Source organism: Macrobrachium nipponense, chromosome 13 (assembly GCF_015104395.2).
Source record: "Macrobrachium nipponense isolate FS-2020 chromosome 13, ASM1510439v2, whole genome shotgun sequence".
In the NCBI taxonomy this organism is placed as follows: domain Eukaryota; kingdom Metazoa; phylum Arthropoda; class Malacostraca; order Decapoda; family Palaemonidae; genus Macrobrachium; species Macrobrachium nipponense.
This window is the reverse complement of record NC_087206.1, coordinates 47,204,285-47,230,892: the sequence shown is the minus strand read 5'-3', so window position 1 is coordinate 47,230,892 and position 26,608 is coordinate 47,204,285. Positions and strand designations below refer to the sequence as shown.

At 38.6% G+C, this 26,608-nt stretch overlaps 1 protein-coding gene across 1 annotated transcript in view; it reads left to right on the top strand.

Annotated features, from left to right (window-relative positions):
• Positions 1-23,575, top strand: part of LOC135225782 (proteasome subunit alpha type-6-like) — an 80,779-nt gene extending 57,204 nt beyond the window's left edge. The window contains exons 5-7 of the mRNA XM_064265249.1: positions 8,739-8,874; positions 9,624-9,761; positions 23,223-23,575. Of these exons, the coding sequence (XP_064121319.1) occupies positions 8,739-8,874; positions 9,624-9,761; positions 23,223-23,280 (332 nt within the window). The 3' untranslated portion in view covers positions 23,281-23,575. The remainder of the gene's footprint in view (positions 1-8,738; positions 8,875-9,623; positions 9,762-23,222) is intronic.
• Positions 23,576-26,608: the final 3,033 nt, after the last annotated feature.

Here is a 26,608-nt window from a genome sequence, read left to right as displayed (position 1 = left end):
TTTTTTTTAGCCTTTTATGGAACAAAATCTAGCAAGAAATTGCCATTCCCAGTTGGCAACACTGGCCTACTCACGTTTGTCCAAGGTTTGTTTGTTGTTGTTATGAAATGTGGTGTGCGGCGCGTTCTTTAAATTGTACCCATATAAACGAGTTAATTATGTGGCATCCAAAAGCCCTGATTCTTTTACTCTTATGGGAAAGACGCCTAAAGGTCAGATGAAGGTTTTTACGTGGAATATACTATTAACGTGTTGTGACGAAGGGAAGAGATGTTTCGCTGCATACTGCTGGTAGCATTATCGTTATTATATTACTGGATTGCACTGCAAAATCGTCGCCATCTTTTATCAACATAGATTGTTGGTGAGTACCCATATGATTTACATAATTTTGATAGTTCTCTTACCACTCATCCTCTCTTTCCTTGTAAAAAAAAAAAAAAAAAAAAAAAAAAAAATGGGCCCACCATGCATATGTAGGCTTCTAGCTGTAATCCCTAGGCTAGTAGGCTACATATGTACAGTAGTACTTATACTACATTTATTTGTTAAGGCTAATTTTGTACAATAACTTTAAAACTGTCTTGAATTTAGTTTTAGGTGATAGTTGAAAACATATTTGGTGTTTGAACTAAAGTAGGCAGTTATAAACATTGGAATAGTGGTCTTGGGTGGGTTAACTATTAAAGTAGGCAGTTTTAAGCAATTTTTGAGGGGGGTATCAGGATAACACGGGTATTTACTTATCACGGGGGGTTCTGGGCCCTATCCCCCGTGGATAACGAGGCCCCACTGTATTCAATCTGCGGCATCCCCTATCCAACCTGTAGAGACTTTTTCACCTATTTCTTCAGCCGAAGAAGAAGAGAAAGGAGAAGAGGAGGATAAAGAGTCTTCTCTCAGTGCCTACAAAGCCTTGCTTTTTTACTTGGTAGACAATTTTTCAGATTCATTCTCACCAGTAACCCCCACGTCTCCAGTGTCTTCTTACATGAGGGACAACCAGGAAGACTCAAGGAAATTACCGAAACTAATATGTACTGTCTTTTTCAGCTTGAAAGCGTTAAAGGAAATTAACCTTTGGCTTGAGGATAAGAGGGATCAAGGCAAGGTCAACTTCTACTTCCCTCCTCCTCGTCTTTCAACTAGGAGAGACTGTGTTATGAAACCGGAGAAGCTCTCTCTTTGGGTGTGTCTGCCTCCGCCCAGGGAGACTTCCGTGCTTATTGACTCGGCGAGAAGATTGGCTTTCAACTCGGCCAAGATAATGTTTACGGCATCAGAATTAGATCACCTCATTAAGAATATCTTTAAGGTATTCGAAGTTTTTAGCTTCCTGGACTGGACAGTAGGAGCCTTGGGACGTAAACTGAAGAGCTATTCAATGTTGAGTGAGGAAGCTTTTACAGACATTTCGGGAGTGATCTCCTGTTTAGATAAGGGGATTAGAGACAGTTCCGCAGAACTAGCCTCTCTCTTCATGTTAGGTATTGTTCTTTTACATCCAAGGGAGTTTCTTGTACCCAAAAGTCTGCCTTGTTATATTCGCCCTTGGATAAGAAGCACCTGTTTCCAGAAGAGACAGTAGTGCTAGTTGCCTCCGAATTGCAGAAGAAAGCAACAGGATCTTCTCTCGCATTCCACTAAACGGACTGGAGAAAATATCCTAGTGTATGCCCCTCGCCAGCCAGCCGAAGACAACCCTTTCGTGGCAGGGGATTCGGTAGATATTTCCCAAGATCAAGGGCAGAGCACGTTTCACCCTTAAATCTATTAAAAAATCCTCAACCAACCCCTCGACCAAGAAGTAGTGTATCAGTCCTTCGTGCGCCAGTAGGAGCGAGGGTCCATCAGTTTTGGGAAGAATGGGAAGCAAGAGGGGCGGAACCTTGGATCGTAAAGGTTTTAAGAGAAGGTTATGATATTCTGTTCAAGAGAAACCACCGTTATCAGGCTCTCCGATAGCTTTGACAGCCTACTCAGAAAATTCAAAGAAGTTCATCGCCCTTTCGGAAGAGGTTTCGTCTCTCTTGCAAAAGAAAGCAATAGAGTTATTAGAGGAGTCACTAACACCAGGGTTTTTCAATCGTCTGTTCATTGTTCCCAAGTCATCGGGGGGATGGAGACCCGTATTGGACGTAAGCACTCTGAACCTTTATGTGCAAAAGACAGATGGAGACGAATCAGTCTGTCCTTTCATCAATCCGTCAAGGGGATTGGATGATCTCCATCGATATGGAGGATGCATACTTTCATATCCCAATACACCAAAACTCAGAGGTTTCTGCGTTTTGTCTTCAGGGACAAAATATACCGGTTCAGAGCACTGTGTTTCGGGCTTTCGACCGCATTACAAGTGCTCACCTGAGTGCTAGCTCCCATTGCAAAATGGTTACATCTATTCGGGATAAGGATATCCCTTTACTTGGACGATTGGGTTCTCCGTTCACAAACAAAGGAGAGGTGCATGGAGGACCTTCAGAAAACCCTGACTTTAGCTCAGGATTTAGGAATGTTAAAAAACAGACGAAAGTTGCAGTTACTCCCCAGTCGGGAATTAGTCTCGCGGATGAACTGAGCCGCAGGAGGCAAGTGCTTCACACAGAATGGATGATGAATCCAGTGGTATGCCTCGAATTGTGGAAACTCTGGGGGAAATCTATGATGAATCTGTTCACCAGCCCCGGACCCGAAAGCATGGTCGACAGATGTGATGCTTTTGGAGTGGCGAACAAAGACTTGTACGCTTTTCCTCCATTCAAGATGGTGAGAGAAGTCATCAACAAATTCGGAACGCATCACAACGTTTCGATGACTCTCATTGCTCCATTCTGACCAGTGCAGGAATGGTTTCCAGATCTTTTAGATCATCTAGTGGATTGGCCAAGGTTACTTCCTCAGAGAACATATCTACTTAGACAACCCCACTTCAGGAGGTACCATCAAGGACTATCCACTCTGTCTCTAACCGCTTACAGACTGTCCGACAACTCTTACGAGCGAAGGGGTTTTCAAGACAAGCAGCGAGAGCTATTGCGCAGTGCAGAAGGGAATCTTCAAGTAAAGTCTATGAGGCAAAGAGGGCTGTGTTTAGAGCCTGGTGTAAAAAGCATAATGTTTCGTCTTCTAAAACAACTATAACAGAAATAGCAGATTTTCTTTCAAGGGCTATAAGGCAATGTTGGGATCTGCTTTCAAGCACAGAGGATTGGAAGTGTCGTCGAATAGAGATCTTCCAGATCTCATTAACCCTTAAACGCCTAAGGGGTATAATAAAAATCATCTCCCGTATGCCAAGGGGGTCTCAGAGTGAGCGCCGAAGCGGAAAAAATAATTTTTTCAAAAAATCACAGCGCGCTTAGTTTTCAAGATTAAGAGTTCATTTTTGGCTCCTTTTTTTTTCATTGCCTGAAGTTTAGTATGCAACCATCAGAAATGAAAAAAATATCATTATCATATATGAATAATGCGATATATGATAGCGCAAAAACAAAATTTCATATATAATTGTATTCAAATCGCACTGTGAGCAAAACGGTTAAAGCTAACTAGTTACTTTTTTTCCGTTGTACAGTGGTACAGTGGTACCTCGAGATACGAGCCGGAGCTCGGGCCATATTTTCGTTCAAGATACGAGCCCAAATCCGAGATACGAGCCTTGTTTCCGGAGCGTCCCGCTAGTTGGCGCGCAGGGTCGAGCATCATCCGAGAGCATCTCTCGCTCACTCGCACGTGTTTCCCGCTTGAATCAAAGTGTATCTTGTGCGCTGTACTCTTTTTTTTTTTTTTTTTTGCGTGATTACTGAACTTTTTTGTGTGTTATCATGGGGCCGAAGAAAGTGAGTGCTAAGGACAATGGTGACAGGAAGAAGAGGATGATGTCGATAGAACTAAAGCAAGAAATAATAGAAAAACATGAGCGTGGCGCACGAGTGATTGAACTTGCAAAGATCTATGACCGTAGTACATCGACAATTTGTACGATATTGAAGCAGAAGGATGCCATCAAGAGTGCTACACCAGCAAAAGGAACCACAATTCTTTCCCAATTAAGGACAAATATCCACGAGGAAATGGAGAAGCTTCTGCTCGTGTGGGTGAAAGAGAAGGAGTTGGCAGGAGATACAGTGACGGAGACAGTAATATGTGAGAAGGCACGGAGTATTTATGCCGACTTATTGAAGAAAGAAGCATCAACTTCTAAAGAGGCATCAGAAGAAGCGTTTAAGGCAAGCCATGGCTGGTTTGATAATTTTAAGAAGAGAACTGGCATCCATTCAGTGGTGAGGCATGGCGAAGCTGCGAGTGCAGACATGAAAGCAGCCGATACGTACATCCAAAAGTTCGCTGCGCTTGTTGCGAGGGAAGGCTACATCCCGCAACAGGTGTTCAACTGCGATGAAACGGGCCTATTTTGGAAGAAAATGCCACGGAGGACTTACATCACAGCAGAGGAGATGATGATGCCAGGCCATAAACCCATGAAGGACCGTCTGACCCTTGCATTATGTGCAAATGCTAGCGGTGATTGTAAAGTGAAGCCACTGCTAGTTTATCATTCGGAAAATCCTCGAGCCTTCAAGACGCACAAGACACTGAAAGAAAAATTGCACGTTATGTGGCGCGCCAATGCTAGGGCATGGGTTACGCGGTAGTTTTTTACTGTGGGTAAATCTCGTCTTTGGCCCTGCAGTGAAGACGTATCTGCAAGAAAATAAACTCACGATGAAAGCATTGCTCATCCTTGATAATGCTCCAGCCCACCCACCTGGTCTTGAAGATGATATTCTGGAGGAGTTCCAGTTTATCAAAGTTCTCTGCCTCCCACCCAATACGACTTCAATCCTACAGCCGATGGATCAGCAGGTCATTTCCAACTTCAAAAAGCTGTACACGAAGCACTTGTTCCGCTGCTGCTTTGAAGTGACGGAAAACACAAATCTAACCCTTCGAGCGTTTTGGAAAGATCACTACAACATCGTGATCTGTCTACGTATCATTGACTTGGCATGGCAAGGGGTAACAAGACGAACGTTGAACTCTGCATGGAAAAAGTTATGGCCTGATGCTGTTGCAGAAAGAGATTTCGAAGGGTTTGAGCCCGAGACCGAGCAAGAAGAGTTGAAGGAGATTGTATCTCTCGGAAAGTCGATGGGTCTGGAGGTAGATGAGGGTGATGTCAACGAACTCGTCGAAGAACATGAGGAGGAACTCTCAACTGAGAGAGTTGAAGGAGCTGCAGGTGATGCAACACACGAAGGTTCTGGAAGAGATTAACACGAGTGAGGAGGAGGAAGAGCCGGAGAAAGTGATTTCTACAGGTGAAATTAAAGACATGCTGGCAATGTGGGAAAAGCTGTCAAATTTCATTGAAAATAAACACCCAGAAAAAGTGGCAACTGGTCGTGCTACAGCGCTTTTTAATGACACTTGTTTGTCACATTTTCGAAGCACTTTGAAAGGCAGGCAAAAGCAAAGTTCTTTGGATACATTTTTATTGAAAAGAGCTGCGAGTGAAAGTACAGAAAGTGCAGCCAAGAAGGCAAAAACAAGTGATAATTAAATTTACGTAAATGTTAAGCTTAGTTTAAGTTTAAAGTTAAGTGCATTGTTTTAAGTTTTTTCTTTCATTTGAAATAAGGAAAGTGTAGTTTTAGTTTTAAAAGTTACGAAAGTAGTTTTAAGTTCTAAAAAAGTGCCGTTTATGTACGTGTCTAGAGTGCCTACATCCCTTCCCTTCTCCCTCCTCCTCGCCGTTCACCTTCGTTAGCCGCACTCGTCTGTCTCCAAAGTAAGACTATTATGCTAAATAACTTTTATTTCTTTATTTCATATTTTGTTATGTATTTGTTAATTATACATGTTTATTTATTATTTAAAAACATATCTTTATTCATATTCATAATTGGGGATTTTTCATAGGTCCGGAACAGATTAAATTGAATTCAGTTATTTTAAATGGGAGAAATTAGTTTGAGATACGAGCTCGGTTTTGGAACGAATTAAACTCTTATCTCGAGGTACCACTGTATTGTACACTAAATTGCGATCATTTTGGTATGTAACACATTGTAAAACAATCAAAGCAACACAGAGAAAAATGTCATCACAAAATGATGCATGAATTCGTAACGTGCGGACGTAGAAAAATGTTTTTTTTTTTTTTTTTTAAATTCACCATAAATTTAAATATTGTTCTAGAGACTTCCAATTTGTTTCAAAATGAAAATAAATGATTGAATATTACTATACTGTAAGAGTTTTAGCTTACAATTGCAGTTTTCGACCATTTCGGACAAGTTAAATTTGCCCGAATGTCGAATTTTTATTTTTTTTATATATGTAAATATTTTAAAAATGAGAAAAGCTACAACCTTCAATTATTTTTTGTTGTATTCTACATGAAATTGCACACATTTTCATATATAAAACTCTATGAAATGCCTAATATGAAACGGAGCAAATATTCCGAGAATGGGACGTACGCATTTCGGAGATTTGCGGCGGAGAATCCGCGCGCAGAGGGAAGGAAAGTTTTTTTTTTTTTTTATTCACCATAAATCTAAATATTGTGCTATAGAGACTTCAAATTTGTTTCAAGATGAAGATAAATGACTGAATATTACTAGACTGTAAGAGTTTTAGCTTACAATTGCGTTTTTCGACCATTTCGGTAGAGTCAAAGTTGAACAAACGTGGTTTTTTTTCTATTTATCGTGATTTATATGCAAATATTTCGAAAATGAGAAAAGCTACAACCTTCTATTATTTATTGTTGCATTCTACTTGAAATTGTGCACATTTTCATATATGAAACTTTATGTATAAGCTAATTTAAAAATGGTGCAAACATTACGACAATCGCATGTATGTTTTTTTCGGAAGAGTTACTGCACGGACGTAAGGAAAATTTTTTTTTTTCCATAAATTCACCATAAGTCGAAATATTGTGCTAGAGACTTCCAATTTGTTCCAAAATGAAGGTAAATGATGAATATTACTAGAATATAAGAGTTTTAGCTTACAATTGCGTTTTTCGACCATTTCGGTAGAGTCAAAGTTGACTGAAGGTTGAAATTTTGGCACATCATTATTTATATGAAAATATTTCAAAACTGATAAAAGCTACAACCATGGGTTGTTTTTAGTTGTATTGTGCATGAAATTGTGCACATTTCCATATATAAAACTTTATGTAATGGCTAATTTAAAATGGTGCAAACATTACGTCAATCCATGTATGATTTTTTCGGAAGAGTTACCTGGACTTAAGGAAAAAGTTTTTTTCATAAATTCACCATAAATCGAAATATTGTGCTAGAGACTTCCAATTTGTTGCAAAATGAAGGTAAATGATTGAATATTACTAAAATATAAGCGTTTAGCTTACAATAGCGTTTTTCTACCATTTCGGTAGAGTCAAAGTTGACCGAAGGTTGAAATTTTGGCACATCGTTATTTATGTGGAAATATTTCAAAACTGATAAAAGCTACAATCATGAGTATTTTTTTGTTGTATTCTACATGAAATTGCGCATATTTTCATATATAATACTCCATGTAACAGCTAATTTAAAATGGTGAAAAAATTGTGTCAAAGTAACAAAATAATTTCTGAGATGTCACATACTTTTTAGTGCGATAAGAAAGAAATTCGCGCTTGCGCGCCTGCGTAATGATTGTAAACAAAACAACGCCTTGATCTGTGAGCTCCCAGCATCCCCCAAGGCGTGTGATTCAAAAGTTTTTGGCTGGTAGGCCTATGAGTATTTTTCCGCGAATTTTTAAAAAAAACTTTTCTATGTCGACATAAATTACGTCCAGTCGGCACCCGACAGACAATTTATCTCGACATAAAATACGTCCAATAGGCGTTTAAGGGTTAAGTCCTTCGATATAGAAAAACCCAAAGGTTCAAAGATATTATCTCTGTGTAAGCCGTTACAAAGAGCATCGTTAAGAGATTTGACGAGAAAGACCTTATTCCTAGTAGCTCTGTCTATATTATCATCTGATATAGGTTGAATTAAAAACTAATTTTAACTAGTTAAAATGCATTAAAATTTTTAAATATAATTTTGTGTTTTTCATATTTTCAACTTATTCAAAGATTTACATCGGTGTTTCTATTTCTCATATTTCCCATTTATAAAATAAATCTTTTTTGGGGTGGAATTTTACATGGGTGAAATTTTCGTGGCTGGAATTTTCTGGGAGAAATTTTCAATGGTGGAATTTACATGCCACCAATTCATTACATGACTTAATATTTTGGAATAGAATATGTCCAAGTATCCCACCCCTGTCAATGTGGGCTTCAGCTGTGTAATTACTTAGTAAGTTACTTATATTTAAATGACATTTTTATAATAGAATAGTTTTATATTTACTTACCAAGTAATTACATGATTGGAGCCCTTCCTTCTCCCCTCTGATGGACATTAGCATAAGCAGAATGAGGTGGTCTGCTGAGCCGTTCTTAATATTTTCGTTAGTGGGCGGGACTGTTTATCTACACACAACATCAGAATCGCTACCGCAAAATTTGAATTTAAGCTACCATGCAAGTTTGAAAGTAATAGCTATGTAATTACTTGGTAAGTTATACATAAGAATTTATTTTGTTATAAAATGTCCTATTGTAGTGTGTAAGATGATAATTTATGTCCTTATTCATTCCACAGAAATTTAGAGCAATATATTTTGGATAGAATTTTGTAATAGAAGGCTTGTTTCAGGTATGATTTTGATTGGATATGATGATGAGCTTGGCCCATGTGTGTACAAGACTGATCCTGCCGGATATTATTCTGGGAATAGAGCTTGTTCAGCTGGTGTGAAGCAAGTGGAAGCCAACAGTTTTCTGGAGAAAAAGTAGGTAAACTTTCAGTGTTGCATGATAGACATGTTGTATGTAGTTGTGTACTCGCTGTTATCATTGTATTGATAGTTCTATCTTGGTAAAGGGTATGTTTAGAATAACAATGATTTTATTCAGTCAAGTTAGCTGGGATCAGACAAGTGATTTTATTCACAGCCAAACTAGCTGGGAACAGACAAGGTGGACAAGTCACACAATGCATGACCAAAAGAAGCTCAAATGATAATTAGAAAAGGAAACCCCCACAAGCAAAATTCAGATGCCTTGAAGGCGAACAGTTTAAGGACAAGTGTAGAAAACAAGAATTTAATAAAATACACCAAAATTGACTAACAAATTATAAATTAGGAAACAAAACATCAAAACAGAAAAGTTCATCTTGCAAACCAAACATAATTACAACCCTTTGACAAAATAACATGAAGGGGGTTTTCCATAAAACATGTTACAAGTTTAGAAAAATTAAATGGTGATTAAAGTACGTTTTTGGAAAAATTAGAAATGGTAATTTTTTCTTTGACTTCCTATCATGGCTTCATAAATTAGTTTTTTTTTTTTTTTTTTTTTTTTTTTTTTTTTTTTTTTTTTTTTTTTTTTTTTTTTGAAACATGAGCCTGTGTGTAGAAGAAAAGCTGCCAGATATAAAGTTACCAGCAAATAACCTGAAGTCTTCAAAGAAATCAACCAACCTGATTATCAAATATTGTTTTGTTTGACATGATCATTGTTAATTCCACATTAGGTACCGAAAGAAGACATCATATGGCCATGATGAAGTGATTCAGCTTGCCATCACATGTCTTATGCAAGTGCTTTCAGCAGATTTTAAACCCACTGAAATAGAGGTAGCTGTAGTCTCAAAAGAAGAACCTAAATTCAGGTAAGTTTCAGTAATATTTGCCAGTTGTGTTAAGTTTGATACAGTGTTCCCCCTCGTATTCGTGGGGAATGCATACCAGAACCCCCCCCCCCCCCCCCTCCGCAAATGGTAGAAAATCATATAAAAAATTTAAAACTGCCTGTTTTGTTAGTTATAACTCAAGAAAAACACACTAATAAATTTTATACCTGTTTATATATATATATATATAATAGTATATATATATCAGATATCTATATATATAGATATTTTTTTATAGATAAGAAAAAAATATTTGTCACCAATAAGTGCATTTTATGATGAAATTGATAAATGATTAAAAAGAAACAGGAATTTGTGGATATTTCTCATAGAAAAATAACTGCGAATAGGCCAATATCTGCGGATAAAGGGGGTATATGTTCCACGATCTCCCCAAATCACTTGTTATTGTTACAGTAAGATACCTATCTAGTGACAATTGCTTTTTACGATTTTTTACTACTTTAAAAGTAACTCAGCTCTGTAATAAACAAACTGGTGCCGCTTTCAGCTTCTGCATGCCTTCGATTGTTTGTTTAAATGGCTTCCTTGTGAAAAGTTATTTTATCTCTTTCCTTTTCTTGTATTCTTGACTTATTACTTTATTGCAAAATCTTCAGGTTTTGTTTTAAAAGTCTGCCATTTGCCAACAATAAGTTGATGTATTGTGGCATAATTAATCTCTTTTGTGCTCTTAAGATCCAAGTGTAAACATGCTGATTTCTCTCTCTCTCTCTCTCTCTCTCTCTCTCTCTCTCTCTCTCTCTCTCTCTCTTATACACACTATCAATTTCTTTGATTATCTTTGCACCTACTGTGTGAGTATAATTGATTTTGTTATCAACCTTTGCATACTGCAAACAATTTGGTTTCCTCAAAGGGTTCCCATCTCTCCTCCTTCCATCCCCCAGCTGGCCAGTGCCATTTTTACCAAACAGTTCGTAAATTGTACACATAGAGAATAAAATTTAGAAAATTTAAAATATTACTGTGTATGTAAAAGCAATAGCAATTCACACAAGAGAATTTCCCAATAAATTTAATGTAATGATAAAATATGAAAACAATCAAATGCAATACAGAAAAAAAGTCTTCTTAATTGAGCCAGTGTTCAGTGTGCGAGTGAGAGGGTCAAGCTGAACAATATTAACAAAGTATAAAAGAACAAAGCTTTTCACAATAAAATTTAGCAGAAATGATTAACAAAATCATTTCGTCATTGCAGTGATACACAGCTAACTTGAGGTAGAGGGAGGGAGCATTTATATTTTTGGGGAATAATGAATTAATGATTTTAAGTTATTGTGCATCGTGGTATTGTTGAGGATAGAAGAGACCGTAAAATCTTTACTATAATATGTACATAAAAGCAGTACCAGTTCATATAAAAAATAAAATATTTCACAATAAACTTAACAATGATAAAGCATGAAAACAATCAAATGTAATACAGTAAAAAAAAAAAAAAAAAAAAAAAGCTTGGTTGAGTCAGTGTTTGGTGCGCTGAATGAGACAAAGAGAGAGAGAGAGGAGAGGAGAGGGAAGAAGGGCTCTGCATCCCACTGCCTTACTAGCTGGGCTGGGATTATTATTCACCCATTTCTTTCACTTACACGCGATCTCCCCAAATCACTTATTATTGTTACAGTAAGATACCTATCTAGTGACAATTGCTTTTTACGATTTTTTACTACTTTAAAAGCAACTCAGCTCTGTAATAAACAAACTGGTGCCGCTTTCAGCTTCTGCATGCCTTCGATTGTTTGTTTAAATGGCTTCCTTGTGAAAAGTTATTTTATCTCTTTCCTTTTCTTGTACTATTCTTGACTTATTACTTGTTTGCAAAATCTTCAGGTTTTGTTTAAAAGTCTGCCATTTGCCAACAGTAAGTTGATGTATTGTGGCATAATTAATCTCTTTCATGCTCTTAAGATCCAAGTGTAAACATGCTGATTTCTCTCTCTCTCTCTCTCTCTCTCTCTCTCTCTCTCTCTCTCTCTCTCTCTCTCTCTCTCTCTCTCTCTCTCTCTCTCTCTTTCTCTCTCTCTCTCTCTCAATTTCTTTGATTATCTTTGCACCTACTGTATGAGTATAATTGATTTTGTTATCAACCTTTGCATACTGCAACCAATTTGGTTTCCTCAAAGGGTTCCCATCTCTCCTCCTTCCATCCCCCAGCTGGCCAGTGCCATTTTTACCAAACAGTTCGTAAATTGTATACATAGAGAATAAAATTTAGAAAATTTTACTTTACATAACGTACGGTTTCATTACTTTACACTCTTAATTTAAGTTTTGAACACATTAATAATAGAAAAAATGTGTCTTTTTGGGTTGGCTGGAACGAATGATCCTGATTCCCTTTATTTCATATTTCGAACAAATCGTATTTTGAACAGCCTCCTGGAACGGATTAAGTTCGAAGTACGGTATTGCTGTACGCGAATACAGGGGTTTCACTGTATTTTGTTTTCTGTTAAGATTCTCATACCATACATAATTCTTGGAAAGTGATGATGATTTTTTCAATATAAATCTTTTGTATACAGTTAGTGTTATGAATTAACAAACAACTTATGCTTGCTTTTCTTCTCTGGTCTTGGTGTGCCTGACCAATTATGGTGTGGAAGGGAAATACAAACTATTGCATTAATGAGCATGTCACTGCAGTATTAACTTACTGAACATCTTACTTGGATACTGCAAAGAGAAAACTTACAGCAAATTCTGTCCAGAATTTATTCCTCTTCTAGAAAACAAGGACTGCCATTATGGGTATACTATTTCCCCACTATGTATTCAGTTTCTGGTGCATTATCAGTGTGAAGGAACATCATCAGTTTTGTGGTTACTAGCATATTCCATTTGTTTTCAACCAGTAGGAAAATAATTTGGTCTTGTATATGAAAAGGTAGTTGTAGATGAGACAAGTTTCCTTTTGATTCTCTTATGGTTGTTGGAATATAATTGTGTCTCAGAATTATATACCATTTTGTCAGTTAATGTACTGTAGAGTCCCGGACCTCGATGTTAATTCATTCCAGAAGAAGTGACGAGATGTGATTTTGTCGAGATCTAAATGAATTTTTTCCATAAGAAATAACTGAAAATGGATTAATCTGTTCTTGACCAACAGTTATTATCCTAACCTTGCCTTTTTATACAGAACATTACCCATAAATACACATAAATTACAATGAAATAAGTTCAGTGTTGAATAACATACCATTCAACACACTTTTTCATTTTAAATATACTATACTATACAGTGGTCCCCCCGTATTCGCGGGGGATGCGTACCAGACCCCCCCTTGAGTAGTTAAAGAACCCTCAAATAGTTGGAACCCCCATAAAAATACTTAAAATGGCCTACTTTGTTAGTTAAAACTCAAGAAAAACCACTAAAAATTTATATACCTGGTTTCTTTTAATAGTTTTATCACAAAAAGTGCATTTTATGATGAAATTGATAAAAAAAAACCAGGAATTTGTGGGTATAGCTCATAGAAAAATACAGCGAATAGGCGAATTTTCCACGAATAATGTAGGGAAACGTTCCTAAGAGAAATCCACGAATGTGTGAGTCCGCAAATCTGGAGAACGTGAATACGTACGCCCAATTCAGCCATCATACAATGGTTGACTGAGTGCCATAGGCTAGGCTAGGTACGTAGTATGTACTGTAAGGGGTAGGCATAATTATTGTTGCTAATAATAAAACATTGTGAATCAAGTCTAATTCTTACAGGAAATTTATAAAATATCAAAAATAATCCAAATTATGTCTATTATCATAAACTTAGAAAAATTCCCTAAGTCAAGTCGCTAGCTAGTGGCCGTAAACAGACATAAACAAACCATCATACAAAGTCTACTAGAATACTGTATACAAAATAACTTGAAAATATCTTTCAGTACATGTTATGATATTAAATTTTTTCTCATAAAATATCCTTGTAAAATAGGGGCACTTTTCATAGGTGTTTTGTGGTTTATAATGTGACATCATTATAGGCGGAGTAATACCCATTGGAAGTAGATCCTCATAAATGTATTTTTTTAAAATTGGAAAGAATCTCTATATTAAGGATAACTGGGGAGCTATTGATATCACAAAACCCTTTATGTAAATATTGCTCCTTAGTAAACAAGGCTCGAAGACCGCACGACTGGGAACTACGAATTATGAGCATCGTAAGTTTCATAAGTCAAGCACGTTTACAAAAAACACATGTAGACTTTTTCAAATATACTACGCTTATAAATAAAGTAGCTGCGATTCCTAAACCCTGCTTTCTTTCATAAATTAAGTTCCATTTGGCATCTAAAGACAGTGATCATGTTGGTAAAATGAAATCGGCTGATATTTCAAGAACTTAAACAAAGCCAAAATGCATATGGTAGATCACTGTATTATGCAGTACGGTCCCCAATTATGTGAGAATTTGGTCCTTCCAGGGCCTCACAGAATTGGAAATTTGCAGATTTCGAAACACATACTTTATGGGAATAATTCCATTAAGGCCAAGGCAAATGGCAACTTACCCAGTCAAACTTATTTATACTACCCATTTTCAATACTTTCTATGTACTATACTGTGATTTTTTCCAATATGAAATTGTTCTTATGGATAAATAAAGCATTAAAAAGGTTTTAATGTATGACACTTACCTGGCAGGTATATATATAGCTATATTCTCTGTTCCACCTGGCAGAAATTTTCAAAACTCGCGGCAAACGCTAGTAACCTATTAGTAGTTCAGGCAACTACCACCCCGTTACCGTGGCGCTAGCGCTAGGAACCGTTCCCAATTGGGCCAGATTTTCTCTGCCAGCCGAACCGGCAACATTGTTGGTGGTTCCCTGCTAGGATTTTCATTCTCGTTGCTGACTTTTCATGGATCTTTGGTATTGTACTCGGAAACGTTAGCTTGGCATTCGCTTTGGATTGTTCTTTAAAGATGTCTGATACTGGAAGTATGTTTAGAGTTTGTGTAAAAGAGGGGTGTAAGGTAAGGTTGCCGAAAGCTTCGGTCGACCCTCATACCATTTGTAAGAAGTGTAGAGAGAATGTGTGTACTTGGGAGAATAGGTGCTTTGAATGTGAGAATTTATCAGAGAAGGAATGGAAGATATTTATGAAATATGTTGAGAGGCTTGAGAAAGATCGTGTAAGGAGATCTGTTTCTCGTAGTGAGAAGTCGAATTCTTCTAGTAAAAGGAGTGAATGTATTTCCTCTCCAGCTCCTTCTAACGTAGAATTGGTAGTTCCTTCTCCCCAGGTATCTCCTGCGCCCGCTGCTGTATCGGAGGAGGCGAACGATACACATATTGTGAAGGTGTTTGCTGCCCTTGCGTCCATGGGCGACCAGATACAACGACTTACGGATAAAGTTAGTGCTTTTGATGTCAGTGAAAGTGTAGTGGAGGGGGCGTCTGATCGTCTCTCTCGTGCTCCTAGACCTAGACCTCTGTCAAGCTCCCAGACCCAACAAGGGAGAAAGGCATGTCGACAGTCGAAGGGAGGCGAGAGAGGTTTTGTCGCGGTCAGGCGTCCCTTCGAACAGTCCTGTTGCAAGTTCCCAGGCTGTTGCAGTTCGCCGACGAAAAGGCGTAACTGGGAAGTGTGCGTCCTCGGATGGTTCGACTTCGAGCGGGAACGTTGGTATGCAGTTGTGTCTCGCCCCCTCAAGAGGACTTTCAGGACATCAACCGCTCTCGAGAGACATGCTCAAGATCGTGAGGCTTGGAGTAGTCCTGAGGTGTTGTCCTCCTCGGAAGACGGGGACGCAGTTCCGATCAAGAGGAAGAGGATTTTTCGTGCTAAAGAGGACTTAGTAGGTCCTTCTCGTCCTTGGATTTCTATGAGAGACTCTCCTCCATCTTCTTGTGTATCTTCCCCTCGTCTTTCTCCGTCGGGTAGAGTGCAAGATCGCTCTCCGTTACGTCGCAGTCCCGCTCGTAATCCTCCTCCTTCGTCCTCTGCCAATCAGGAAGATAGTACGAAGGGTTTCTTAAGGGAAATGCAGTCCAAAGCTGGCAGTTCTTGTGAAAGTCGGTTGGGAATGTGCCATGGGCAGGCATCTTCGAGGCGGAAGGACGATTTCCTTCCCGTTAAGCTTCTAAGAGGGAAGACAAGGACGCGTTCGCCGAGGACGCAGGACGCACTGGCGCTACGAGGACAGGCGATCGCTTGGTTATTCAGGACGCAGAACGCAGGAAGAAGAAAATGGTTTCGGAAGAAGCAGGACGCAAACGTCAGGACTCGGGATCTTTTGTGGACGTAAGACGCAGGCGACAGGAAGCAGATGTGTCTACGATGGACGCAGGACGCAGGCGGCAGGACATCGAGAGGCGGCAGGACGCCGATTCTTCGTTAGCCGCAGGACGCAGGCGGCAGGACGTTATTCCGTCAGCGAAGCGTCAACTCGACAGTGATTTGCAAGACATTTCATCAGCAGAAGAGGAATTGGAATTAGTTGAGGAAAAAGAATACGGAACCTTCTTCAGATTACAAGGTTCTGACTTCACGTCTTCTTTCTATTTTGGGAGGGAATTCAAAACCGACAGCTCCTTTATCTCCCTTATCGCAGTTTTCCAAGACCAGGACTCCAAAGAAGTCCTCTTCCTTAAGATGACTCTCTCAATTTCGGCGAAGAAGGCCCTTCACGTGTGAATGACTGGATGAAGGTATAAGAAAGAAGCGGGAAAATACTCTTTTGCTTTTCCTCCAGCTAAGTTAGCATCGAAGTCAGGAGTATGGTACGCTACTGGAGAAAGTCTAGGCCTGGGAGTACCTGCCTCCTCCCAGGGGGACTTCTCCAGTATAGTAGACAGCTCACGCAGACAGGCGTTACAGTCTGCTAAGGTCTGGTGGACTTCGTCCGAATTTGACCATCTTTTCAAAGGGATTTTTAGGACTTTCGAAGTCTTCAATTTCCTAGATTGGTCTTTGGGAGCTCTGGCGAACTCACTAGAAGAAGAGGATTCGCAGGATAGAAACAGCTAAGAGCATTATGTCCTGCATGGACAAGGCTCTGAGAGACGGAAACGAATGAACTGGCTTCTTTGTTCACAGCAGGAGTACTAAAGAAGAGATCGCTGGTTGTGTTCTTTCGCTTCAAAAGGAGTTTCTAACTCTCAGAAATCGGAGTTGCTGTTCTCTCCCCTTTCGAAACAGCTTTTTCCTTCAGAGGTGATTAGGGATATAGCTCTCTCCCTCCCTTTCTCAGAAGGCCACTCAAGATCTTCTCTCTTCTTCAGTTTAAGAAGTTCTTACCATCCAAGTTGGTTTAAGAAAACTCCAAAGGAAACAAGGCCTTCGCAACAGCCCTTTCGAGGCAGAACATTCGCTCGACCCGCCTTTAGGGGTAAGAGAGTACCCACTAAAAGAGGAGCCAAGACCACTTCTAAAGAATGAGATATCAGTCCTCCAGACGACAGTGGGAGCCAGACTTCAAGGTTTTGGGAAGTTTGGCAGAACATGAAGGCAGATCCCTGGGCTGTCAACGTAGCTCGGGAAGGGTACAAGATTCCTTTCTTGAAGAAACCTCCTCTCGCAACATCTCCGAGAGCCCCCCTTGGGGCAAATTACAACGATTTAGTGAAGAAAGCGGCTCTGTGGGAGCAAGTAGCTTCCATGCTAGAGAAAGGAGCCATAGAGCCTGTTCTGGATCACGAATCTCCGGGATTTTACAACCGGTTGTTCCTGGTTGCAAAGTCCTCGGGGAGGGGGTTGGAGGCCAGTTCTGGATGTAAGTCAACTGAATCTTTTCGTAGAAAAGACCAAGTTCACTATGGAGACGAACGATTCAGTAACTGGGCAAGCGGTACGTCCATGGGAACTGGATGGTGACCCTGGACTTACAAGACGCATACTTTCATATTCCGATTCATCCAGGAAGCAGGAAGTATTTAAGGTTTGTGATTCAGGACAGGGTCTTTCAGTTCAAGGCCCTGTGCTTCGGCCTTTGCACAGCCCCCCAAGTGTTCACGAGGATGATGTCCAATGTGGCGAGATGGTTGCATTTAAGAGGGATCAGAGTGTCTTTTTATCTGGACGACTGGTGGTTGATAAGATCCCAATCAAGAAGTCAATGTCTGGAGGACTTGAATCAAACACTGAACTTAGCAAAGACCTAGGTCTGGTGGTAAACATGGGGAAGTCTCAATTGAATCCCCAACAACAGATAGTTTTATTTGGGGATTCAGATATCGTCATTGACTTTTCGGGCTTTTCCGTCCCCGAAAGGCAAGCCCAATGCATTCGGAAAGGTGCAGGACTTTCTAAAGAACGACCGATGCTCAGCAAGAGAGTGGATGAGTCTACTGGGCACACTCTCTTCGCTAGAGAGGTTCATTTCTTTAGGAAGACTGCACATGAGACCTCTACAGTTTTTCCTGAAGGATTCATGGCCAAAGAAAATTGCAACCGGATTCCTTCCAGTTTCTAATTCCTGCCGAAGTGAAGGAGGAATTAAAGTGGTGGCTAACTCCAGGCAGGTTAGCAAGAGGGATGTCGCTTCAGCAGAAGAGCCCAGACCTCGTCTTGTATTCCGACGCGTCGGAACGCGGGTTGGGGAGCGACATTAGGCCTCAAGAGGTGTTGGGACTTTGGAGCAAGGAAGAAACAAGTTGGCACATAAACAGGAAGGAACTGATGGCAATTTTCTTGGCCTTGAAGCACTTCAGAGAGTTGATTCGAGACAAGACAGTGCAGATCAACTCGGACAACACCACGGCTCTGGCATACATCCGCAAACAAGGAGGGACTCATTCTTTTCCCCTTTACAATTTGGCAAAGGAAGGTTTTTTGCTTTGGGCGGAAGAGGAAAGTAAAGTCGTGCTGCTCACCAGGTTTATACACAGGAGAAAAATGTGAGTGCAGACCTGTTGAGCAGAAGAGAACAACTTCTCTCGACGGAGTGGACGTTGCACATGGAGGTTTGCCAGAGCCTGTGGAAGTTGTGGGGCCGTCCGGTAGTAGATCTGTTTGCGACAGCCAGAACAAAAAGGTTACCAACCTATTGCTCTCCGGTTCCAGACCAGGAAGCAGTGGCGGTCGACGCATTCCTGATGGATTGGTCAAACTTAGATCTGTACGCTTTTCCTCCGTTCAAGGTACTGGGGAAAGTGATGAAGAAGTTCAGGGAGAGCCAAGGAACGAGGATGACCTTAATAGCCCCGTTTTGGCCGGCCCAAAGTTGGTTCACAGAGGTACTGGAATGGACAATAGATACGCCAAGGACTCTTCCTCTAAGAGTAGATTTACTCAGACAACCCCACTTTGACAGGTTTCACAAGAATACCCTCGCTCTGGGTCTGACTGCGTTCAGACTATCGAAAGTCTTGTCAGAGCGAGGGGATATTCTAGAGAGGTGGCCAGTGCAGTGGCTAGAGCCAGAAGAACCTCCACAATCACAGTATATCAGTCGAAGTGGGAGAATTTCCGGAAGTGGTGTAAGAACAGGAAAGTGTCTTCATCCAGTACCTCTGTGACCCAAATCGCAGATTTCCTTCTATACTTGAGGAAGGAATTGGGTTTGTCAGTTTCGACAATCAAAGGTTATAAAAAGTATGCTAACCTCAGTGTTTAGACACAGAGATCTAGACATCTCGAATAACTTAGACCTTAGAGATCTGATTAGATCATTTGGTACAAAGAAACAACCACAATGCAGGCCACCTGCTTGGAACCTCGATGTGGTCTTGAAGTATTTAACTTCTAGCAAATTCGAGCCTTTAGAGAAAATCCTCTCTGAGAGATGTTGCTAAGAAAACTATCTTTTTAGTAGCTTTGGCAACCGCTAAAAGAGCTAGTGAGCTTCAGGCCATATCGAAGAAGGTGGGATGGAGACATGGCAACGCAGTGTGTTCATTCCAAGAAGGTTTTCTTGGCCAAGAATGAGAATACAGCTAATCCTTGCCAAGATCCTTTGAAGGTTTTGGGTCTGTCTGAGTAGTGGGTTACGAGCAAGAAAGAGTTCTCTGCCCAGTGAGAGCATTGCGTTTTTATATGGAAACGAACAAGAGATATCAGAGGGAATTCCTGATGCTCTGTGTGTTCAGTTAAAGACCCCAGTAGACCCATGACGAAGAACGCTCTAGCCTTCTTCATGAGAGAGTTGATTAGAGAAGCTCATATGTTGTGTCAAGAGCAGAGCTTTGGGATTTTGAAAGTGAAGGCTCATGAAGTCAGGGCAGTTGCGACTTCATTAGCTTTTAAAAAGAATTTAGCCCTCAAGGAAATTATTGAATCCACATATTGGAGAACTAATTCAATATTTGCGTCTCATTATCTTAGTGGATATTCAGACACCTTTGATAATGTCAGACGCTAGGTCCATACGTGTTCTCTGGTACAGTATTGGGCAAAGGAGTTACTACCCCATAACCTTCTTTTAAGCTAGTTATTTTATTAGGTGATGGTGTTTGTGTTTTTTGGTCGTCTGAGAAAAGTGTTCGGTACTTTTATCAGTCTTGTTAGTATTATTTTGTGATGGTGTGTGTGTAGTTCAGGTAAATGATCTTTTACTAGCTTGAATGCCGTGGCATAAGAGGGCTGTACGGTTCTGTCAACACATTGGTCACGTCCAGTTTGTCAATTCCAGGCTTAGCTTCTTCAACATACAGGACACTTCCTTGTTGAGAGCTCCTAAGGTTTAAGCAGGCTTAGAGGCAGGACCTATGAAGTCAGCTACCTTAGCAGGTAAGGAACCTAGAGTTTTAATAATATTTTAATAATATTTTTATACTCTAATAATGTTGCTGTCTTTGACCCACCTCCAAATGTGTCAATCAGCTATATATATACCTGCCAGGTAAGTGTCATACATTAAAATGAAGTTTTTATGTTAAAACAAAGTTTAATGTATAATTACCTGGCAGTATATATATAATTTAATTCCCACCCGCCTCCCCTCAGGAGACTGGGTTCAGAGAAAATCTGGCCCAATTGGAACGGTTCCTAGCGCTAGTCGCCACGGTAAACGGGGTGGTAGTTGCCTGAACTACTAATAGGTTACTAGCGTTTGCCGCGAGTTTTGAAAATTTCTGCCAGGTGGAACAGAGAATATAGCTATATATATACCTGCCAGGTAAGTATACATTAAACTTTGTTTTAACATAAAAACTTCATTTTAATAACTTGAAAAAGTTTAAAATTACACACAGGATGGTGAAAACTCCCACATGTAAACAATGCCACCATTGGGTGCAAGTGTACTGTATGATACAGTCATTTCCTTTAAAAAAAGCTTTTGGATGGAGTTTCCTCTACCTATCCTCAGCCAAAAAACCTTCAAACTCCTCTATCTCATCCTCCATGAAGAGTTCTTCTGCTGAAGGAAGGCTTTGTGAACCATTTGAGGCTTCGGGGACTAGCGGATCATGCGTGTCTTCACTCCCGTTATGCCTAACAAACATGGTTAGGAGCGCCTGTCTTTATTTGTCCGGGACGTTCACTATGTAATCGTTTTCATATATATTTATTCTACGATAAAAAAAAGAACTGATGAAAATTCAAAATTTGATATGAAATTACAATTTCTTGAAAAGAAATTAGTATAAAAATTCAAAATTCAACATGAAATGACAGTTTTTGAAAAGTTTAGATCAAACGATTCATTTTCTCTCTCTCTCTCTCTCTCTCTCTCTCTCTCTCTCTCTCTCTCTCTCTCTCTCTCTCTCTCTCGTTCAAAAATTCAAAATTTGATATGAAATTACAATTTCTTAAAAAGAAATTATAATAATTCAAAATTCAACATGAAATGACAGTTTCTTGAAAAGTTTAGTTCAAACGATTCATTCTCTCTCTCTCTCTCTCTCTCTCTCTCTCTCTCTCTCTCTCTCTCTCTCTCTCTCTCTCTCTCTCTCTCTCTCAGTGTACTAAATAGAATATTGTTTATCACAGCTCAAGGTCTGGGACAGTTAGGAAGAATAGTTTTTCACAAAGGAATGCTATTCCAATGTAAGATGATCTTGTTTTCCATCTAAATTGGTAAATAGGCAGTTCCACATATGTGACCACCTTCTCTGGGGTGTTTTGATTCTTTTTGTATTAAAAGTATTCTTACAAGGCTACCTGATGATGATAATATTGGACTTTACCATAATGTGATTTCCTTTGATGTAAGAAAAAGTTTTAAGTAATACCATCATGTATATCCTTAGTTAACAGTTTCTTTTTATTCCCACATCCCTTTTCATAAAGGTACTGTTGTCAGATGGAGAACTTGTCCATGAAGGGATTAATTTTTTGTCTATTTAAATTTTGGACCAATTTTTTGTCTTTTAACTTTGTATATAATCCTACTTTAGTAAGAAATTTATAAAATCTAATTGAAAAAGTTTTACCACATTCAAAATGGTAGCGATGCTGTCCAACAAAGCACCGTCAACTGATCTAATATTTCAAATCCGTACATTTGGTTATTACTGTGTCTGGGAATTTTAAGTTTCCTTCAGTGGTTTTCATACCAACATTGTGCTGTCAGTACAATCATCTTGCCCTCTTGAGTAACAGCTCAACTGAATTTCCTTGTATTGGTATCAAGATGTTTTCCCATACTCAATTCTAATGGGAAGTTTTACAAGAAATATACATACTCTGACATTCATTTGCAGAGATGGGTTTCAGTTTATTTACTCGTGTGTCTCAAGGTGTCATTATGACCAAAACTACAAGGGTCCAACCCAGTGTTTTAAGGAAATTTAATGACATGATTGTTTTCCTAATTTCAAACTTTCTTTTCATCATTATACAATATACATTGTTATGAAATATAGCCTTTGCTCTAAATAGTTTCATTTGCAAAGAATTCTGGTCATCCCAATTTAAAACTTCAAAAGCAAAACATATCTGGTTTGCAAGGGTGTTGGCCTCCCCTATCTTTTAAGCCCTTAAAAATTTGTTTATGATCCTTTGTGGGAAAACTAATTCCAAAGTTGTTTGAATGAGGCTCTTTCCAAACCACTCTCCTGACATCTTATTAAAAACTTACTAAATTTAAGAAAGGCTTTTGTAAATTCTTGCTATTTTAAATTCATGTAGTCTTTTACAATCATTTTAGCCAAATGATTCCTCCATTAACAGTCATTGCAAAAGATGTCATCTCCATAATATTGTACTCACTCTACTCCATAATGTCGTACTCACTCTATAATGACTGTCTCTGAGCTGTTAGCTACCTATAAAACTTCCTCCAAAGCATAAGGTATGCTTTATATTGATGAAGAGTGCTTGAATAAAGAAAAGGTGCATTTGATTAAACTGTCATAGAGTTGCAAAATGTATCTGAGGTTTAAATTATGTTTATTTTCAGTCGTATTGATACCCTTAACATGATGTAGTTGATCTGTTACTAAGGTCAGAAATTCACTGTAATCATTGCAATCGAGTATTATGTAGGTTAGTAATCCTCCATTACTTCTTGTTTCAGAACTCTGACAGAGCAAGAAATTGACTACCATCTAACTTCTATTGCTGAGAGAGATTAGAGAAGGCGAGTCAAGATCAACCTGACATCATTTAGACAAGAAATTATTTATCTTACTTGGATTGTTTGATGCAGACCTAATTTATATTTGTTGCAATAAGGAAAGGACTTGGTTCAGTAATATTTACATAAGCTTAGGATTCTCAGTAAGTTTGAAAATTGTCAACTTTATATACATTTTTTTTTTGCTATACAGTACCAAGCTTATTAACTACCTTGTTTTGATTTATGTGTAACAAAAATTTATATTACTTGTAATACAAATTCTCTTGACTAATAAATGTCAAGTAAGAGAACACTTTTGTAACCAGAATCTAGTATTTAAGTCAATAATGGAAGATGAAAGGAAGCCTGTCATAAACTATACAACAAATATAAGGACGCAGGGAGTAGCAGGAAAGGAAGGGTGCAGTAAAATTGTGTGAACTAGGTATTTGTATAATTCATATAATGATTTTATAAATGGACATTTAGAAAGGGGTGAAATTATTAAATGGCAAACCCATAATGCATATGATTTAATGACTAACTTCCAATCAACCAGAATATTAGAAGTAATATATGTGGGGATGACTGCTGTATTTACACGGCTTCCAACCTATGAAATGCCAAACTTATTCTTCTCATTGCCATAAAGGTTTCTAATTTTCTGTAGATAAAGCTAAAATAGTCAAGTTTCATAAACATGTAGAAAGAATTACAATATTGAAAGAGACAATGATATCCATTAATCAAATTGAGATTCTTAGTAAACATCTTACTTGGAAAGCTCAAATTGAAAAAGTCAACTGTAAAAAAGTGTCACACCAGAAAAAAGCTTTTAAAGTAGACACAATTTGTTTAACTAGCATTAACCCTAATGTTATTTCAGAAGAAAACTAAAACTAAATATTCATCTTTAAATTAGAAAGCCAAATATACAACTGCATAAAGGTTAAGTCCAACCCATAATGAGTTCACAAAAAGCAGTTGACCTTGTAAGCCCTCTAAGTAAATCTACAAGTTGAAATTGGTGAACCATCTATCCCCTCCAAAATCCAGCTTAGTAACCATATCTAGTGCAGTGAAGGTCGGTGATTTGCCAAATACAAATTTAGAATACAGTTGCAGTTCCATCATACCCAATTTACGAACAGGAAAAAATCTTTAAAAATGTAATAAAAAAATTTCCCTCTGTGCTAAAAGTCACCTTTTCATGGATTATGGTCAGTACCTAAAAATAATAATAAATAATAATAACACATTTTATTTTCCATATACATGGATTGTACAAAGTACAGACAGTAACATGCACAATCTAGATACATGAAATAACATGATAAAATATGAATAATCGGCAGTATCCTCACAGTTGCTAAAGTAGTATAAAAGATAGTAATCATAATAATGGTAATAACAGTAATAATATTGAGAATAGTTAAAAAAATTAATGAGCAGATTGTATAATAATAAATTTCACCCCGAAACCTTAAGCGGTTACAGTAGTCAGGTTCAGAGGGTTAAATACGATAATTGAATGTAGAAAAACTCCTAAATTGATAATATTCACAGTAATAATGAAAAAGTAAAGTACCAGTAATAACAGTAACTGGAGAAATATAATAATAATGACATTCTGCAGATGGCGCTTTGCAAGGGCAGAGATTAAGTCATTTAGGGAACAAATGCCGCATTTTCCCATCTTCACAATTTAGATCTTGCCTCACTCAGGATGCTTTGTGTGAGCGAATTGCTACTGTTTCTCACTCAGGTTATCAGATTGGACATTGTTCACCTTACAAGGATTTTTAAGTTGTCCAGGCAGGTTTCTGTAAACTTTTGTGTGGTGAAGTGGTAGCAAGGAGTGATTGTGAGGCATCTCAAAATGTCATTGTGCACAACAGTAATACATCTCATGGTCTCTTGGGTATAGTTCATCCAGAGGGAACACCCTTAGATTAGATACTGGAGCAATACAAGCAGAAGAGCAGCAGTTTCATGTCTCAGTGACAGAACACAAACTGCCTTGCAATCGTGTTGCCAGTTCCACATAGTTTACGACGCCTCGGTTCTATGTCTGCATGTGCCCTTTGAAGATCATAAGCCCCACACGGTAGAGTACATAAGATGTTACAAGATTCAGTCTCATCTAATGAACAAGATTAAGATTATTACTATTAAGAATTTACCACCATTGAAATTTGGTGAAGAGAAATTCCTTTGAAGCTATGTGAGGCCAGTGTGAATGTTGATTTATTTGAGATCATTGCACATGTAGCCATAAGGTTTAGGTGCTGGTAAGGCTATCAGACATTCTAGTACTATGGTCAGATTGATTATAAAGATTTGTTAATTGTTTTTTAATGTCTCTTAAGACCTATTATTTTTTAGTAAATGCCAAGCTTTATGCATTGCATGTAATAATAGATTAACATGGCATAAAAAGTATATGGCCATGAGAAAAGTAAAACACGGACAGATCTTTCACCATTTTCAAGCAAACTACCTACTTAGAATGGAGGAGAAGATTTGGTAGATAAAGCAAGGAGAGACAAAGGACTTTATGTATTTGCGATTGAACTTCATATTTCAACACTCCATATGCCCTGTAGGGGGTTGGTGCTGTCAGTGCACCTCATGCAGTGCAATGTAGGCATTACTTAAGGTTCTTTGCAGCGTGCCTAAGGTCCCTAGCTCCAACTCCTTTTATTTCTTTTTACTGTACTTCTGTTCACATTCTCTTTCTTCCAACTTCCTTTCCACTCTCCTAACAGTTGATTCATACTGCAACTGTGAAGTTTTCCTGTTGAATTGAACGTGAATTCAGGACGAAAGCCATCTCTGTTTCCCAGTGCATGGCTTTTGTCCTGAATTCTATATTCAATTCAACACTTCGTAGGCAGTTAAATGCCTTCAGTGCATCTCACACAGTGCACTGTAGGCAATAGTTAAGGCTCTTTTCAGTGTCCCTTTGGCCCCTAGCTGCAACATTCTTCATTCATTTTACTATATCTTTGTTCATATTCTCTCCTCCATCTAGTTCCACTTTCTTAACATTTGTTTTCTGGTGCAACACAAGGTTTTTCTCCTGTTCCACCTTTGAAGCCTTTTTACTTTTCAGTTTCCCTTTCAGCCTTTTGTCTAAATTTTATATTTCAATTATTTTTCAATAGAAAATGTAAAAAATATACGTTTGCTACAGAAAAGTAACCCTCTGTCACCAGTTTTCCTATGTTTCTGTGACTTTGAAGACATTATTCCTAAAATTCTTCAGTTACCTGCACAGTATTATAATTTAAGTAGATGAATTTTGTCTGGGAGTAATAAAGTCTCATTTAACAAATTCACAC